Source organism: Sander lucioperca, chromosome 2 (assembly GCF_008315115.2).
Source record: "Sander lucioperca isolate FBNREF2018 chromosome 2, SLUC_FBN_1.2, whole genome shotgun sequence".
Lineage (NCBI taxonomy): Eukaryota > Metazoa > Chordata > Actinopteri > Perciformes > Percidae > Sander > Sander lucioperca.
Genome location: NC_050174.1, coordinates 41,337,103 through 41,355,632, shown reverse-complemented (window position 1 = coordinate 41,355,632; position 18,530 = coordinate 41,337,103). Strand labels below are relative to the sequence as shown.

At 41.8% G+C, this 18,530-nt stretch overlaps 1 protein-coding gene across 2 annotated transcripts in view; it reads right to left on the bottom strand.

Moving 5' to 3' along the window:
* lmx1bb (LIM homeobox transcription factor 1, beta b) overlaps positions 1-13,056 on the bottom strand; it is a 47,887-nt gene extending 34,831 nt beyond the window's left edge. The window contains exons 1-3 of one of the 2 annotated variants that reach the window (XM_031300687.2): positions 12,793-13,056; positions 12,282-12,404; positions 11,552-11,738 (exon numbers count right to left, since the gene is read on the bottom strand). In XM_031300687.2, the coding sequence (XP_031156547.1) occupies positions 11,552-11,738; positions 12,282-12,351 (257 nt within the window). In that variant the 5' untranslated portion in view covers positions 12,352-12,404; positions 12,793-13,056. Of the gene's footprint in view, positions 1-11,551; positions 11,739-12,281; positions 12,461-12,527 lie in introns of both variants that reach the window. The other variant, XM_035997757.1, reaches the window with a different exon arrangement.
* Between the last annotated feature and the right edge of the window lie 5,474 nt (positions 13,057-18,530).

Below are 18,530 nucleotides of genomic sequence, written 5' to 3'. Positions count from 1 at the left end.
TCAGGCTAACATATTCAACTAAACAACCCCTCTGCCCCGTACTCTCTCTGCTACTCGCAGACTGCTAAACGGTGTGTGGAGAGGGGAAATGGCAGGTTAACCCCTAATCCCCCCCTTAAATAGCTAACAATTTCAACTCAAGTCATTTCTTGGCCCACTATTTCACATGTTTATCCATTACTATTAGCTAATTATTTCTTATTAATAATTTCTATTTTCTCAAAATACCATTCCACAATCTTTCCACCCCTTTCTATCCCATGGCAACAGCTGAAGTACCCCCTGGGTACTAGCAGCCTACCCCTTGGGTGGAAATCATTGATCTGAAGCACCATGGCATGATGGCATGGCCCTTGACACTGTTTACTGCCAGTAACGATAACACTTTTGTTGCACTCACCACATAATAATTATGTAAATACATACATGCAACTAGAAGTATACATTTAACAGTCAATTACACAATGTGAAAAGGAGAAAGAAAGGCAGAAAGCTTTATTCGTTCCTATGTATGAGTTGTGGTGAGGCTAAAACCTATAATAAAATCATGAATGGCAGCATGTGTGTAGATAGTCCCTCACATAGACATACTTGTGGGAAATAGGAAAAACATACAGTGCGTACTGAGATGCTGAACCTGCATGCAGCTCGGAGAATGTTAAGGATTATGGTTAATGTACTTATAATATTCGTCGCAAAGGCCAGGCATGTTTTGCCACTGTCTTTGAAGTGGCCGAGGCTTCTGCCAAGCAACACCAACTTTCATGTTTATGTTGTGAAAAAAAAATGTTTCTCTGTGTCACATTTAACTAAAAAAAAAGTGCAGCTTAAATAAGTTGGAACCCTCAAGAGGAACAGATAAAAATTCCTTTTCTGTCAGACAAAACAAGGCTGTAAGTGCTGTAATAATTTTTTGAACATGTAAGCCATAAAGAGATGCTGATGTCAGAGAGCTCGCTGTGACCCTGCCGACCTAGCGCCTGCTGCCTGGCCTCTGGTTAGTGTAAGCAGCATCCAGCTGAAAGCTACTACAGTCCATCGTGTGTGTATATGTGATGTTTCCAAGGAGAGATGGACCAATTAATCTGATTATAGTCACAAATCCTCCGACATGTGTAGGCCTGTCTGCGACCATGTGCAGTACAGATGTATGTCCATGTGTGTGTAAGTATGTACCTGTGTGTGTATCAGATAATGTGATCCACAGGCTCCATGTACTGTATATTATGCACAAAATCAGTATCTTGGCAGAAAATATCTAACCCACAAGATTTATGAAATATCTTGAGTGACATTTTGCAAACATTTACTAATCTGATAAATGGGAATTGGTCTTTCCAGTAAAAAAAAAAAATAAATGGTTGCAAAGGAGCTGTGACGGTATGCAAAATTACAGGCTGTGGGTGAGTGCTCGTTCCTCGGAAGTCAGAAAGCGACAGTTAAACGTACACGAAATATAAATACTGGGTGAAATAGTAAACCATCTGGCAAAGCTTTCGCGGTCTGTTTAAAAACACAACACCCGAGCACTTAAGGGTTTTAAACAGCCCCCTTTCATTGGCATGGTTATGAATATGCCTATTCTGAAGGGCGATCCTTTCATTTTCAAGCCAGAGATGGGAGTCAGTCACAGCTCGCCGTATGTTTGTGCCACTGACTGCAGCCTGCGCTAAGGAGCGGGAGGAAGTGGAAAGAGGAGCTGACAGACAGGGCCTGATACTGCACTTCCACCACAGGCCAATCCCCAGCTAACCCCTGTGCTGACAGCCAGGATGTAGCACTCATCCACAGGCCACAGCCCAGGCTCTGGGGCCCAGGAAAAGGAGAGCATGGAGAGCAGGGAGAAGGCCGGTCTGCTGATGATAGAAAGGAGAAAGGGGGGTGGGGGTCTGGTGGTTTGGGTGGCACGCACCGCTTTTTGCCTCCAAAGCAGCATGACCAACGGGAGAATCCACAGACTGTGTCGCCTGCCAACAGCATGTCCAATGCTTGGCCGAGTGACAGACCCACTACACACGGGCACGCTACACACACATATGGCTGCACACATGCAAGCACATTCACACAGGAATGCAAAAAACACGATCAAATGCAAAGTGAAGCTGGAACCCATAAGATACCATTTGATAAACATGCTGTATTGAGAAACTGCAAAAACACCGACTTGAAGACACATTCACACCACAAACACTCAAAGTGGCATTTTTCCTAAAACCAGATTTTCTGGTTACTTCACAGATTAAAGTTTAAAAGTGAGACGATCCAACATAGACATAACAGACGACATTGCATTTCACTGACAGAGCGCTATTACTGACAGCATTCATCTAGAGAATTGCACAGGCAGAACTAACATTTTGTGTTTACTTTAACCTACCGAGTTAGATGTAATTGATAACATGACCTCATCAAAACTTTAGTTCCCTGATATTTGTTGCGAGACAGAGTCTTAGAAGAACCGAAGACTGCGGGTCAATAAATAATGTAGTCCTGTTTGGTGCTGTGCAGAAGCACAGTGGAGTGATGAAGGTTGAGAGGCCACCGGTGACCCCGGCTGCACACTGCGAGAGGGCTCCGCTCAGAGCCAGAGCTGTCTCTCCAGCTGGGATCACAACACAATGTTGGAGCTCTGGTTTCAGAGCACAACTCCGGCCTGGGGCTGGCACTCCCCTGTGAGGCTGAGCCTGCAGGGCCAACGTCGAGGCAGACAGACACCCTAGGGGTCAGCCAACCCACCCGCTCTCAGGAGGAGGCAGCGACAAGCATAGAAGCCAAAGACTGATTGGAGCTGCCTCAGACCAAAGCTTTGCATTTTTCGACTGCTGAGTTTGGGTTTGCATCAAGCCTCAGTCTACAGCAGCTATTCCTGTTCAATGGGGTTACTAGTGAACTGACCCCAGAGGCAAATTCTGTGCATAAATAATGTGCTATGAGGCCATGAGGTTGAATCAAACAATACTATCGGCTAGAGGAGAACATGTAGATGAATGGAGCAAACAACTCAGCCTTCACCTGCAGCTACACATTTTTCTAATCAAGGCAACCGAACAAAAATCTCCATCTTGAGAGCTCTATGAAATCACATATGCACAAAAACCACACTGAACAATCTTTATGTTTTCTCCTACTTATCCATCCCTTTTATAGACACCAGATCATTCTGCAGCGTTCACGAGTCATGGAATTTCCCAAGAAGACGTATCGTAGCAGCTTTCTGGGAAACATTAATATCCAACCGGCAGAGGAAAGGTAAAGGGAGAGGAGAAGAGATCGGGGGTGTACAGCAGGGGGGTGAGGTGCAGACGATCAGTATCAGAGCATGGTACCTGATGATAAAATGCCTCTTCTATTGCAACGTTTCCTCTACTGTTTGCCACCGTTTTATGCAGAACATGACGTCTGTGTTACAACTGTCCTATGGGACACTGGTGGTGGGAGTCTGGATAAGAGTCCAAGATGGGCAGTCATCTTCTCTGCACACACACACACACACACACACACACACACACACTCCCCTGTCATCACGGCTGCACTGCAGATTCTCCACATCTGCCTTGCCTTACACCGCTTATAGCCCTGCACTTACCAAGCCCCCATCATCTCTGCCTCCCTCCCACGTCTCCACTCCCCCATCAGGATCATCCAAATATTTCCCCTCGCTGCTTTTTGAAGCTTCCATGGGTCATGGGACCTCATGCACAAATCATGCTGGTTTGCCATGGGGGGGCCGGTCAGAGAGGAGGAGAGTGAGTCAGATGCATAGTAACCCAATCTGCAATGTTTTCAGACGGGGATATTTTTCTTGCCAAGACAGCCATCACCAATCAGCGGCTGGTTCTAAACAGCGAGTTTAGGGAGCACTCGCTGTAGATGCTGGTCCTGGCAGCTGATTTCAACCATATTCCCCAGCCACGCCAGGGGGAAGAGACGGAGAGTAAATTCAGAGAGCCTGACAGCCTGCAACGGTTTAACACGGGGGTTACCCCCAAATACATAGCTCTGGGTTTATGTTGATGGATGGATAACCAAATCCATCTCATTGTTTGCAATAAAACATAGATGTTAGTTTTCACAATGTGACACCATACTTTGCCATGGTGCTGAATTATGATGAAGAGACAAAATTCAGTCAGCCACCAGTTTTTGGAACTCAGATACAAGGGGAGGGAAATAACAAACTCAAATACACAAGGATAATGAAAGACTCAAGTCAGCTCTACAGTGTGTGGGCACAGGAGGTTCAATAACTAATGCAGAATTTTCATAAGCCCTAAAACCAGGCCCGTAAACAGGACACACAGAGCAGGATGAGCCAGTGTGGACCCCCCCCCTCCCACCTGCAGAGCATACCAGCCCAGGGTGAGAGGAGGTGCTGGGCAGGAATCTGCAAGTGCTGGTTAAAGTAATCACATTGGTTTCACTGCATCTGATCTGCAGTCTAACAGACTTCCAAACAGTTGAATGAGTAAATAAAGTGCCCCAGGGGACTCCCGCTGGAGATGGATTACCACAAGGGTGCACACACAAAAGGAGATGAAGCCCCACAACCCGATGTGAGCCTCAGACAAAAGCCTAGCGTTGGACCTCGACCAGGGAACCGGCAAACTTTATTAATCTCATCCTAGACTGAACCCTCCTGCTATTGCAATCCATGCACTTCCAGACAGACGCATGCTCTGTTGTGAGCAGGTACACACTCTAAAATGACTCTGCATGTGTATGTGTGTGTGTGCATCTGTGATCGGTCGCACAAGTGGGTGACCATATGTATTTGTACACGAGACGGTGATTGTGTGCATTTGCTTGAGCAAACATTTTAGCATACTGTAAATGCACAAATGTGTGCCTGTGTGCGCATGAGTGTGTATGCGTCCGCTCGAGTGCTTAGACCTCATAGGATGAGTCTCATGCTCACTTGGCTGTGGAGGCCGGGTCTGGAGGGGACTAAGGGCCGTGGCATTCTGCAGCCCCATCCCACCCCGGCCCCATTCTTCCCTCTTTCTGGGCCTGACACAAATAAAAGGATTAGGAGCCCCCGTTTCCGTCAGACCCTCCATTCAAGACAAAGCTCCGACCAGCTTAGTGTCACACTTAATGATAAAAGTGCAAATCTCTGTCAGTCACTTTGGGCAGGAATACCGGTATTTGGGGGGCTAATCTCATTTGATGAAGATTAAAAGGGGAAGGGGGGTGGGGGGGGACAAAGAAATGTGTTTTGCTGTATCTGTACAAAAATCTAGACTGCTGAAATTCAGACATGCAGCAACTAAGATGAGGTGCTGAAATGTATCTTTTAAATACTGAGAGTGACTGTGAGGACGTGCAAAGAGCTTAGATTGGAGACAAAGAAAGAAAGAAGCAAAGAGAGGAAGCAAGTGTACACACACACACACACACACACACACACACACGTATGCGCCCACACCCTCACAAAAACCTGGGGTGTATGTAGACAAACACACTGCTCTGCCCATTCCCATGTAGAGCTAGAATGTGTGAAGTGAGTGTGAGAGTAAGCCCTGGGCACACAACAGTCTGAATGCAGCACTTGCCACTATGATGCCAGTCCTCTCTAGTGTATCTGTGAAAAGCCTACGTGTTGGAAAAACATTCCAGAGTGGGATCACATATACACAGTTGGGGCCAGCAGTGATACTGCGAGCCAGCAGCAGAGGCCATGTCTCAATTTCTCATGCACGTTCGACCAGGCTGCCTGGAGAAACAAGTGTGGGCTTTTTCCAAACTATAGAAGCAGAATGAGACAAATAGATATGACACGTAATTGAAGAATAATGGGAATAATTCTGTAAATGTTACACTTTCATCCGACACACCGTAAATGATATATGAAATGAATAATTTCAGCAAAAATTCCAGCCAGTAAAAAAAAAAAAAAAAAAAAAAGTTTAAACATGTAATCTGGCAAATTGAAATTGAAAACATTTGCTGAGTGTGTGTATTTCTCGCCTGGCTACTTTAAGAAACCTATTACAGTGTTTCACAGATTTAACCAAAATCTAATTTGCAAATTGCATTTAATGGTTTTGTGGTTGCCTTCCTTTTTTTTTGTTATGAAGAGTTGTCATGCTGTGAAAATAAACCTGAAGGCCCATGGACTTGGAGCCACTAATAAAAATCACTACATTGCCGAGCCGAGGGCTTTCGCTCCACCGTCACTGATTAGCATTCCCGATTGACTGACATGTCCCACTGGCTGCCTAACAGCCGGCTTTAGGAGATGAGGTTAAATTGTGGCTACCAACAAATTGCATGCTTGAGTTCCTCTGCACCCCTCTGCTATCATCCAGTGTAATGTGAGCACACCAGGCAGATCCCTCTGCAGAGCCTTCTCCTCCCCTGCACTACAGCTCCCCCACATAAAGCCACAGAGACCTCTTTCCTCATCCCTCGCCACCAGTCTGGCCTCTAAAGTGGTGATGGGCATTACTGTGGCTGAGCCTCTGTGGCTTCCCAGAGCATCCTGCAAAGTGCTTTGTGTTCTAACTGCTGCTACATACACATACACACTAGTATACCCCCCCCCCACACACACACACAGACACATATACACACTTTGCTCCCACTCATTTCTACTAAAATACACGGCAGCCTTTATAATATAAACCTTCGCAAAGTCACCTAATTTCACAACATAATACTTAAGATTTACTGACAGCATCACTAAAAACATCAAGTGAATATAAACAGAAGGCTATTGAAGCTTTTATAGACGTACGCTGGTGTAAAATATATAACAGCGCTATTCATATATACATGGGTTGGTGTAAAACGATACGTTTAAATCAAATATTTATCACTCAAAGAGCTATTTGTAGGAACCCTAAAGGACAAAAAAAACAAAACTAGTTGCAGCTAGTGATGCAAATAGATACCACTCCAACAGGTCCTTTAATGGGTCTATATATGCTGGGGAGGGGGGACAGTTAGCAAACCGTGAGATGACAGATGATGCATCCTAGTATGCTGCTGGGACAGGCCAAGCCATGTTGACATAAAACCCAATACTTCCTTACAGAGGAACGGGGCCAGCTTCATACTAGCTCCTCGCCGAGCACTAAAAAATCCCAGCAAGCTGAAGCAATATTATCCGGCTTAGTGTTTCTAACATTAGATTTGTCTCTCTGTAGAGGTCCTCTTTTATTTACCCAAGAGCAGTGGCTAAAGACATGTTTTTTATCCTTTTTAGGGAGAATTAAAAACAAAAGGAAGGAAAGTATAGCGGAAAGTTAGAAAGGCTTGCACAAAGGAACGCACACCCACAGATCTGAGCTGCTTCTTGAATACTGAGGTGCAAAACTACCCGTCTGGGTTGGCAACTCAAAGTACATCCTAGTTTTTTTTTGTTTTTTCTTTGGTGTGCGTATGAGCATTCACAAAGTGCCAGGCCACGCGGGAGTGTCCTAGAGTGAGTAAAACACACACTCGGTGAGCTAACACAGAAAGCCAGCCGTCAGCATCTATCCGGCACACATTGCTGCAGAGTCCCAAGCACAGCTAATTAAAAAACAACAATTTCACAGGAGGGCACTCCAAACAGTTCTAAAAAGCACCTCTCAGCACACCGGGGGATCGTCCAGCATGAACGGGAGGTGAGACAGTTTCTGGGAGCTCGGCTTTTTATGGCTTCATCACTGCTGTGTTTTTCTACTACTCATACTACCGTGACCTGAATTTAATTTTGCTTACGGCGCGAGAATTTGAAAATTGGGAGAGAAAAAAATCTGCATGCTGCATGTATTTGAATAAGTTGCAAATTAAACATTCCTAAAATAACATTTAGCTAAACAGTCAAATAGAGCATGGAGAAAGAAAGAAAAAAGAAAATCCACTGTGGAATGTGAGGTTTTTATGCATCAGCAGGACACAAAAGTAGGCAGCATGGTGTATAATATAGTTTAGTTAATGTTGAGTTTTTGTAGATGAAGCCCATGGCAGTTTCTAACAAGGTAGTCCATTACAGGGGTGTTGTCCAACACTTCGGTCAAGTGATAGGCCTCATTACATGGCTCCTTTTCAAAGCATCTGCTTGGTTAGAGGAAAGGTCTCCCTGGGGGAAAAAAAAAAGATCTCTCTCTTCCTAATGATGTATAATTGACCTCCAAACACCAGGGCACAACAAACTCTCTCGGGGTGGTGTAATTCCACTCTACCTTTTACATACCGCCCGTCTCGTTCAAGCTTGTTCCTCCTCTACGGCTGTGGCTCCCTCCCAACTGACAGCTCTGCCTATTTGCCTTCGATTCTAACTTGTTCTCAAATCACAGCTATATCGCTGCATTTCTCCTCTTCTTAACCATAGTACATTTCCAACCATCTCTGGAAAATATGCCTGACATCGGTACATTTAAGATTTTACTTTTAGACCCTGAATTCTTTTTTTCTTTTTACACATTTCCCTCATTTACACATTTCGTATCCAGACAGGGACGATAAACATGGGTCAGCTGCATGGCACAAAAAGAGGCCAATATAATCCAATCTTGTTACTATATAATTGCACTATATGGAGCAAGATGTGTTGAACTGTGTTGGTGGGAGTTTTAATAACACGGTACACAATTGTTTTCCCCCGTCTACACTTAAACCTGTTCCAAAGGTGGGAAAAAAGACTGCTTGCCAATTCCTTGATTTATTATAGCTAGTGAGAGCTGATTACGGGGCATGAATCAGTTGCTGTAGGAATGTAATTAGGCACGAAGACCTCTGTAAGGCTAGGAGCTCTCTTCACGGCCCAAAGCAGTTTGTGGGCTGACAAATGCATCTTAAATGGGTGTCATAAAAGTCAAAAAGGTGCCAATTACATCTTTAAGTATCCCATCAATATGAGTGGAATAAACAGGAAAAAAAGGGATACTTCTTTCTGTGTGATGGAAGGACCCTCCAGCTAGCCTTTAACATGAAAAAAAATAAGTGGGGGGAGGAGGGTGAAGAATTAAAAAGATGTAATGAATAACAGTGTGTGAGAGTGGTACGTCGTCCAGCAGGTTGTTGTGTTTGGCTGGGGTGATCGGACTTGCCACACAAGCTCACAGCATTCAACGTGTAGCAGAGAAAACGGGGGGAAATGGTCAGTTTTATACCAAATATGGCACTTCAAAAGCATGTCAGAAACTAAATGCCACAGGAAAGAGGAATATTTGGATGCAAAATAAATCTGTTTATGTCTGTCTTCTTCTCCTCACACTCACACACACACACACACACACACACACACACACACACACACACAGACACACACTCACACACACACACACACACACACACACACACACACACACACACACACACACAGACACACACACACACACATCCCAAACAAATAAAAAAGCACAAAAGGCCGGCGCTATAACAGGCATGAGAAAGAGATCCTTCTCTCTGCCGGACTGCCTCAGCTTCCAGCCACCTCTGAGCCGTGACGCCGTGGCTCTGGTATCCCATAGTTACTGCTATGAATTTTCCATTGTTGTCCGCCGACTACACTCCTGTCACAGAGCTGGATGAATGGCACGCATGGCAATAGATGTAACTCTTTGTTGCTTGCAAGGTATCTAGCAGAGAGCCATAATGTCCCGGTAATCGAAGTAGAATTGTTAAAAAGGACAGACACAAAAAGCTGAAAATGTAGTGACAAGCATGAAAAGCACTCATGCTATGAGAAACACAAGGCACCCCAGGGTCCTCCAGGCCAAAACAGCAACTTTCAGCATTGTTGTTACTTTTGTTACCACAGCCTCAATATTTACCTCACTAATACCTGCCATCTCTACTGCTTTCATGCCATCGTTTACTAATTCAATTTACTAATTTGCCTTGCTCCATGGCTAATGGCTGCCATGCCACTTCCTGTCATAGGCCTTATAAAACTTTATAGTAATTCACTTTGAAACAAAAAGCACAATTTCCACATAATTCTCATGTATCTATAATTTGTGGAATTGTTCATTTTAGTGGCTGAAAAAAATGAATAATGCCGTTCTTTTCTTTTATTTATTGTGTTAAATTTGTGAGAAGAAATGATCAAAATGAACAATATGCATGTAATCACATTAGTCTGCTGTTATAATAAACACTCCAGCATTTTAACCCAAAATAAGTTCGATTTTTTTCAAACTGTGAAACGTGCAATTTAAAACTAAATTAGGAATGCCTTTAAAATGGTGTGTGAATGTGTGTGTGTGTGTGTGTGTGTGTGTGTGTGTGTGGGTGTGTGTGTGTGTGTGTGTGTCTGTGTGTGTCTGTGTGTGTCTGTGTGTGTGTGTGTGTGTCACTGTATACGCGGGTCACGCGTGCGCATATGCCTAAACGTGTTAGGCCTAATTCTTTTTTTTTTTTTTTTTCCACTAAATCCACGTTGTTAGCGTGTTTAGCTTGCAAGTACCTTAAACTCAGTATGGAGTAAAAAGCCCATATTGTTTTTCATTAAAGCGTTAAATTGTTGCCATGTCTCATATGCCGCACGAAAAAAAAAAAAAAAAAAACACCTCATATCCAATAAAAAATAAAATAGCCCCGAAATAAACTCAAATTTTAAAATAGCATAAAATAAAAATAAAAATAAAAAACTGTAATGGTAAAATAGATAAAGCACTATTTTGAAATCTAATAAATAAAGCAAATCGAGGCATCAGATTTTCAGAGTAAATGAATTTGGGCTGATCGGAAAATAAATCTGAACATGTCGTATCAGGCTCAATAAAGAAAGCAAACAGAAATGATGTTTTTTTTCCATATTATTTGGAATGAATGATGAATTGATGGTGATGGGGAAAGGCCACATGATGCAACCAGGAAATACCTGACAGAAAGCGGAGTCAAACAATTCGAGATTGTACGCCTGCACATTCTCGGGGCCTGAGTGGGGATCACATCTTATTTTTTTTTGTCGTTGTCAGAAATGCGCTCGTTCCGCAGACAAGAATGTGGAAATACCGTGGGCCACCGCGACAATAAGGAAGCCAAGCTATATGACAGTAATACATGAGCGCCAATGCCAGTGTGAGCACTCTGCGGCGGGCATTGCCACATCTATCTCACGCTCATTATTCAAACTGTTAGAAAAAACAAAAACAAAACAACAACTCACATTTAATTCCACTTGTTCCTGTTGATTTTATAATTTGGCAGGAAACACGTCACGTTTTAACTCCGGCGGAACAAGCATTGACAACAGGTTGGGAAATGTATAGGCTATATCATACCTCCAATATAGATATTATTATTTTTTTTCCATTCTTTAATTTCGTCAGAATTCACACACACACACACACACACACACACACGCACACACACGCACACACACGCACACACACACACACACACACACACACACACACACACACACACACACACACTCACAGGGCCTCCAGGCCAGCCAAAGCCATCACAATGCCTTTTTTTTTAGTTTTTTTTTTTTTTAAATCATTGCACACCAACGAAAGCAATCTGAAGAAATGCAGACAGGGAGAGAGAGGGAGAGAGGGAGAGAGAGAGCAGAGATTCTCCCCTTTGCGAGTACTAATTGTGTGCTTACTGTTGGTAGTCGTGTTTGCAGTAAAGTTTCCTTTCTCTGAAGTAACAGCTGGTGGTGAGGGGCTGTTGACACACGGTGCACTGCAAACACTCCTCGTGCCATGACGAGTCGTTGACTCTCATCAGGAAGCGGTCGGAGATGGGACGCTGGCATCCTTCACACACGGAGGGATGGTGACAGTCAGTCCCTGCAGAAAAGAGAGAGAGAGAGATGAGGCCTGAGTAAAGGACTGTAATGTCGGATTAGAATCCCTTAAAGCGCTTGAAAAGGCCCGCACACTGGAGAAATCAAGTGAGGTGAAATGGTGTTTAATCAAATAAATAAATACAGAAATAAAAAATGCAGGTTTTAATGAATGGATTTGATATTTTCTCTCCCCAATAAGGCCTGCAGATTAGATCACTCCTGCAGCCTTTAGATGTGTGGGTCGCTTATGATGCCTTTCCTTTTCCTTCACAATAACATGACAATAAAACTACATTTTCTCTCCCCCCCCCCCTTCTTTTTATCTGTAGTTTTATCTCCTTTGCATGCGTGGATATCAACCGTTCATGGTCGTTAGGTGTCAGGAAACAAAAGCAGTGGGCATGCACGCACAGTAATGATATCCAGACAGGAATAACAGTCCCGTGTTTGACCTCGCGCTCGCAGTTCATAGTGATTTGCTGAGGTTATTTCAGGAAAAAAAAAAAAAAAAAAAATAAGATCACGAAGAAGATTTGGGACTCACCGAGCATGACTCCGAGCGTGGCTTGTCCCGATCGCAGGGGATGATCTTCCATTTTTATGCCGTCCAGCATGATGCACGTCTCGGACTGTTCTCCCGCGGAGAGGCGCTCCAGTGACACCAGACCTGTTGCAATATCCATAAGAATACGGTCAGACTGGATAAGAGAATCCCGGGCGGGCGGGCAGGGCAGGCGGGCACACACACACACACACACACACACACACACACACACACACACACACACACACACACACAGCTGTCTGGAGGCAAAGCGAGGAAGCGAAGGCTGGAAACCTGTTGAAAGCGCCCGAGTTCCGTGTGACAACAGCCTGCAGCTCGGAGGAGCAAAAGTAGAAAATGAGCCTATAACTTTGAAATGCAAAAAAAAAAAAAAAAAAAAAATGGTAACGGCAGTGTAAGCCGGCTACACAAATCCCAAATGTGTCAGGAGAAGCGTGGAGAGACAGAGAAGGACACAATAAACGAGGGGAAAAGTCTCTTCAACAGTCACCTGTTATATGATTAGAGGACTGGGAGGGGGGGAAGCTGTATCCTCTCGTCCTCGAGCCGACGGGAGAAAGCTGCCTGCCAGGGATCTCTTCACGGGACAACACGTTTTTGTTAAAGGTGAGAAAAAAAGGAACACAACTTGACAACAAATCCAAAAAAATAACAAGCGTGTCTGTGTGTAGCTGTCCCAGTGGCAGTAACTCTTTGGAAAGCAGCAGAGACGGTTGGTTGGTTGGTTGTGTGCCTGTCGCTGCAAAAGTCTGAGATCGAGATTGAAGCGAGTGGATCCTCCCACTCCTGCATGCATGGCTACACTTTTTTTTTTCATTCCAATTCACTGCCATTGGGATGCTATTGGAGAAGAGTACAGTGCGGCTGCACACAGTCCAATAACGACACACACACACACACACACACGCGCGCACACGGATCCAAGCGTAAAGAAGAGCAGAGAGAGAAAAGTGATATTTCAGTGGCCTGGCTGCACACGGAAGCAACAATGCAATGCTATATCACAATAATAACAACACTACTAGTAGCCTACTACTACTGACTAATAACAATATTATTATTGCACTCAAATGTAGCCCTAATTATATGCGTATTCTGTGACACGCTTTCTGATTTAATTTAAAAAAAAAAAAAACTGCATTCCGTGGAAGTGATTTAGCCAAAATGAACTTTAAAAATATTGAAGCGAGATAATGCAGGCTGTGCCGTCTACTTGCATCATGAATTAATACGTTATATTCCCGTCAGTAGTGACGAATACAGACGAGCATCGCATGCCTCCCTTGCCCTTTTGTGTATTGTTTCCAGAGGGAGCTGCTGTCCCCTTTCAGCTGATGCACCTGGCGATCCGCGCGGTGATAACAGCGGCCTACATGTCCAGCACCGAGAAAAGCACCAATAATAATAATAATAATAATAATAATAATAATAATAATAATAATAAAACGGACGAGAGTTAGGGCCACATGTGAAAAATGTATTTGAGTTCTGACTTTAAACTCAGAACCCAAATACATGTTTCACACTGGCCCTAACCCTCTTCCGTAGGCTATAATAATAATAATTTGTATAGGGCCTTTGCTGTATTTATTTTGCAAGAACACAGAGTCTATATATTTTATTCCATGAGGTATGAGCCCTCACCAGAATAAAATCAAGCCAATGTGAATACTTGAAAATCCCACCAAACACGCATAATAATAATAATAATTAATCATTACAAAAAAAGAAAAGAAAAAAAAGATAGGCTCTATGTAGCCTGTATATGTGTGTGTCGAGATGTGATCAAGACGTTTGCGGAGGTGCCGAGGACTGTTGCACTGAGGCCTGTCTGATATTACATGGCTGCTAATGGGATTGGGCGCTGTTTCCCATGTCACGCTGCACGAGAGCCTCATTGTTATCAAGTTCTTTAAAAAAAAAAAAAATAGCTACAGGAGCCAGGTAGGAAAACACCAGACTGGACGCATGGTACACACGATTTAAGGAGACAAAGCAGCGTTACTATATGATCAGATCAGCTCATGCGTGGCAGCCTTTATTTTATTTTTTTTTATAATTTAAAATAAAGGCTAATCTAATGCTCAATTAATAACGGAGACACGAAGAGAGTTGACTGACTGACTGACTGACAACGGTAGGCCTAATAATAGGCCTAACTTTATAGTAATAATTAGGCTATATTTTAACAATAGCCTAAGTTGCAGAACATTATATTATGGAGAGAAAAAAAAGCTAGGCCTATTTCACATATTTTCACAGTCTGCTGCAAGGAAAAAAAGAAAGAAAGAAAAAAACAGATGCACATTTTTCTGCAGAATCATTATAAAGTGTCTACCTTAGACTGCATACAATATAGGGCTGTATACGCAGCGTTTACCTTCAGCCCAAAGGCCTATAGCTGCTGTTCCTCAACGTCCTTTGTGGAGCATCCAGGCGATGACCTGTAGCCCACTTTGGGAAACAGAGAGCGGACTGTTGGCGTTGCCCTCTGCCGGTCACTCAGAGAACTGCTGCAGGATGTATGGGAGAAAGATACAGAGGAGCCAAATACACACAGGAAATGAATATGTTCACCTATACTGTTTTTTTTTTTTAGAATGACATTAGACCTATCACAGGAATGTTGAAAGCACAGATAAATAGGCCTATAATATGAATACTGAATCTTCATATTTTTCTTTCTTTCATTACAGCACACATATCTACACTTGCTGTGTTAAAATCAGTCCATAGCTGCCAGTCATGAAGTCATCCAGCCCCGGCTTTAGCTGTTGTTTCTCCACACCCCACACACACCCCTTCTATTTCCAGCATTTCTATCAGCATGGGGTCAATTACCTCCGCCTCGCACTATATTGGATTATCTTACCTCTAAGCAGCATTATGAGCTGAGCTATATCAATACAATATAGGCCAATCAATACTTTAATTTTTTTTTAAACATATAATATCGCCCGTGTTACCCGTCCACCCCCCCACCCTTTCTCGGTTCATTCAGCAGTTCTCGGCCAGGTCACTTGTGTGAATGAGGACATCAAACATTCATTCAATAAATCAATCCGCCAACTTTTAGCCGGCGGTGTTTTAATGAGCCTCTACATGACAAGCCCTCCCACGCCTGCTGCTATAAGGCAGGAAGAAGAAGAAGAAGAAGAAGAAGAAGAAGAAGAAGAAGAAGAAGAAGAAGAAGAAGAAGAAAAAAAGCGTTGCAGCAGGTGTGCAGTAGCCTACAGAAAGCAATGGTCTCCTAAAGTTAAGCAATTGACTTTAAAGTAAGCAGAACTGTTGCATCCATCGGAAAGGTAAGAGAGCATTATAATGCGCCATTATAGCACTGCACACTCCCGCACGCTGCTGCCGCTGCTGGGATTTCGATACGTTTTCACATTGAGTGTAAAGACTCTGGACATTAATTAAAACAGAAAAAAATATGAAGTTTTTCAATGCAGAAGAAGGGCAAATTATATCGCAAAAAAAAAAAAAAAAAAAATTATGATCCTGCATTTAAATAGTTGAGCGAGAGCTAAGTTCTAAAATTGCGAAAACTTGCGCACACTTTTGCATGCAAATTGTCGGATTTGACATTCACGACGGAAGTTCGTGTGAGAGTGCATTAAGAAAACGAAGACATCTACTACCAGCAATTATCAACGATCATTGTGTTATTACGCCTATTTAAAATAATGTGTCATAACTGTTCTGGAAAGATAAAAAATTAGCACAGCAGGGAACAAAACTCGCACTAAACATATATATATATATATATATATATATATATATATATATATATATATATATATATATATATATATATATATATATATATATATATGTGCTACATTAACACAATTAAATATGCTACATGGACTTATTTCATGACTTCGTTGCATTTAAATCTCGTCCAAACAAACGCATCAATCAAATTAGAATATAAACATATAGACCAGTTTTCTACTTTAATTACATTAACAGCACGCTGTTTATAAGCCACGCAGGATCCTTTCATTTCCCAATAACTCACACAGCTTCTGGGCAGGCCTCAAACACGGAGGCTATAATCAATGTATGGCAAAATCACAGAAAATAATAACAATCATCATCAACGTGAAGCCATATAAGTAGGCTATATTAAATTAAATATGTGCACTAGCCTATAATAAACGGTTGGGTCTATGTCATTATCTTTTATTTTTAAATTTTTTAAATTTTTTTTAGCTTGAGCTGAAATTGTGAGCGTTTTCGATTACGATTAAAACAAAGCGCAAAGCATTTTAAAAACTAAAGTACCTGAGTGAGAATGGGAAGAACCCTTAACATCCTCAAAGGAGGAACTCAGCAAACCGAAGACATAATGGCTCCCTAAATTGCATGGCTAGAGCACTTTGATAGTTAACTCACTTTGATCTTTTAATGAGTGTTTCTAAGCTCTCCATGATGCTTGTAGTTTTTTGGGGGTTTTTTTTCCACAGAAAAAGTTCGAATGAAAAAACCAAACGGGCTCCTTTAATGTGTTTGCTGCCGAGTATCTGAAAGACAGACAGCAGCGCAGTTTCTCTTGCAATACATTGAACGAATTGGGGGTGGGGAGGGTGTGTGTGTGTGTGTGTGTGTGTGCGGAGGGTGTCGCTTGTTATTCAGCCTTGTGTAAAGTCATTACTGTGGCTCGTAAGAAGGGCTTTGGGTTTGCACGGCGGCAATTTGCGACGAATCAGCTGTAATGTAATCTTTTTTTTTTTTTTTTTTTTTTTGCTGAGTCCTAATGTTTTCTGCATATTTTTTTTGTTGTTGCTTTCATACCTCAAATAAATAAATAAATAAAAATGAATATGTGTGATTTCACACAGGAAGCAAACAAGCAGTGCACTCCTGTAATAACAAATAGGGGATGGGATGCAGGGCCCCACAGGCCTATAAGGGCCCCTGAATACTAAAGTAGCATGTAACAACTGCTTTTGATTTTTTTAATTGAAGTCACAAATTGATTCCATATGATTTTGTACAATTTGTATATTTCCCATAGGTGTTGTTGATTTATTTGAGTTCGCTTCAATGCAACACAAGAGAAAACAGTGTTTCTCTTTTAAGTCACATCTCCTTCTTCCCACTCACTCACATATTTCTGCTTTTTATCCGCCTTGAAGCACACGGGCCGTTTTACTGAGACAGCCAAAAAAAATGATACTGCAGGATAATCCCAACTCCCCCAGGATTAAGCCAAAGTATAATACAGCACTGTCAACCCATGGCTAGATTTGTTTACGTTATGATTTATTGGATTCAGCTTCTTCTTCTTTTTTCGTCTCCACTGACAAATTTATTGAGTTCTTGACAGATGGCCTGACAGAGCCCTGTGTGACAGCGAGCTGACATACAAGTTGGAAATGTGAGCCTGAGAAGTGTTTACCTGCATCAGACACAGAGCCAAACGGAGCTGTAATTTCATTAACATAAGATCTAATAATATAGCCCTGTTCCCGATCAGTATTTTAATAACAATACATGTGGAATTATACCAATGCTTATACCTGCTGATATAACCAATACTAATGCTATTTCAAAAAGTATGACCAAACAATAATTTATAGTTTAAAACCATAATGCATGTAATTGTTTAAACTTTCTAAAAGAGATAGATATAGATAAATAGAAAGATAGAATGATAGAAAGATAGAGATATATAATAGAAAATAGATAGATATAAAGGTATATATATAGATATACATAGATATATAGATAGATAGATAGATACTGTAGATAGATAATATATATATATATATATATATATATATATATATATATATATATTATATATCTGTCTATCAATATAGATAGATATATAATATATATATATATATATATATATATTATATATCTGTCTATCTATATAGATAGATAGATATATAATATATTATATATCTGTCTATCTATATAGATAGATAAATAGATAGATAGGTAGATAGATATATAGATAGATAGATAGATAGATAGATAGATAGATAGATAGATAGATAGATGGATAGATAGAGGGATAGATAGATAGATGGAAATATCTTAGTATAACAGATGGAAGCATTACTGTTTAAAGTCCTCCAGCTCCTGTTTGTTAACTCTATTTACATTTATTTCAGGGTAATGTTTATGACTCTCAAAAAATCCCTCCGAGTAATAGGCTCTTCTATCATAGTAAAAAAAAAAGAGAATGGAAAATGAATAACAACCATGAAA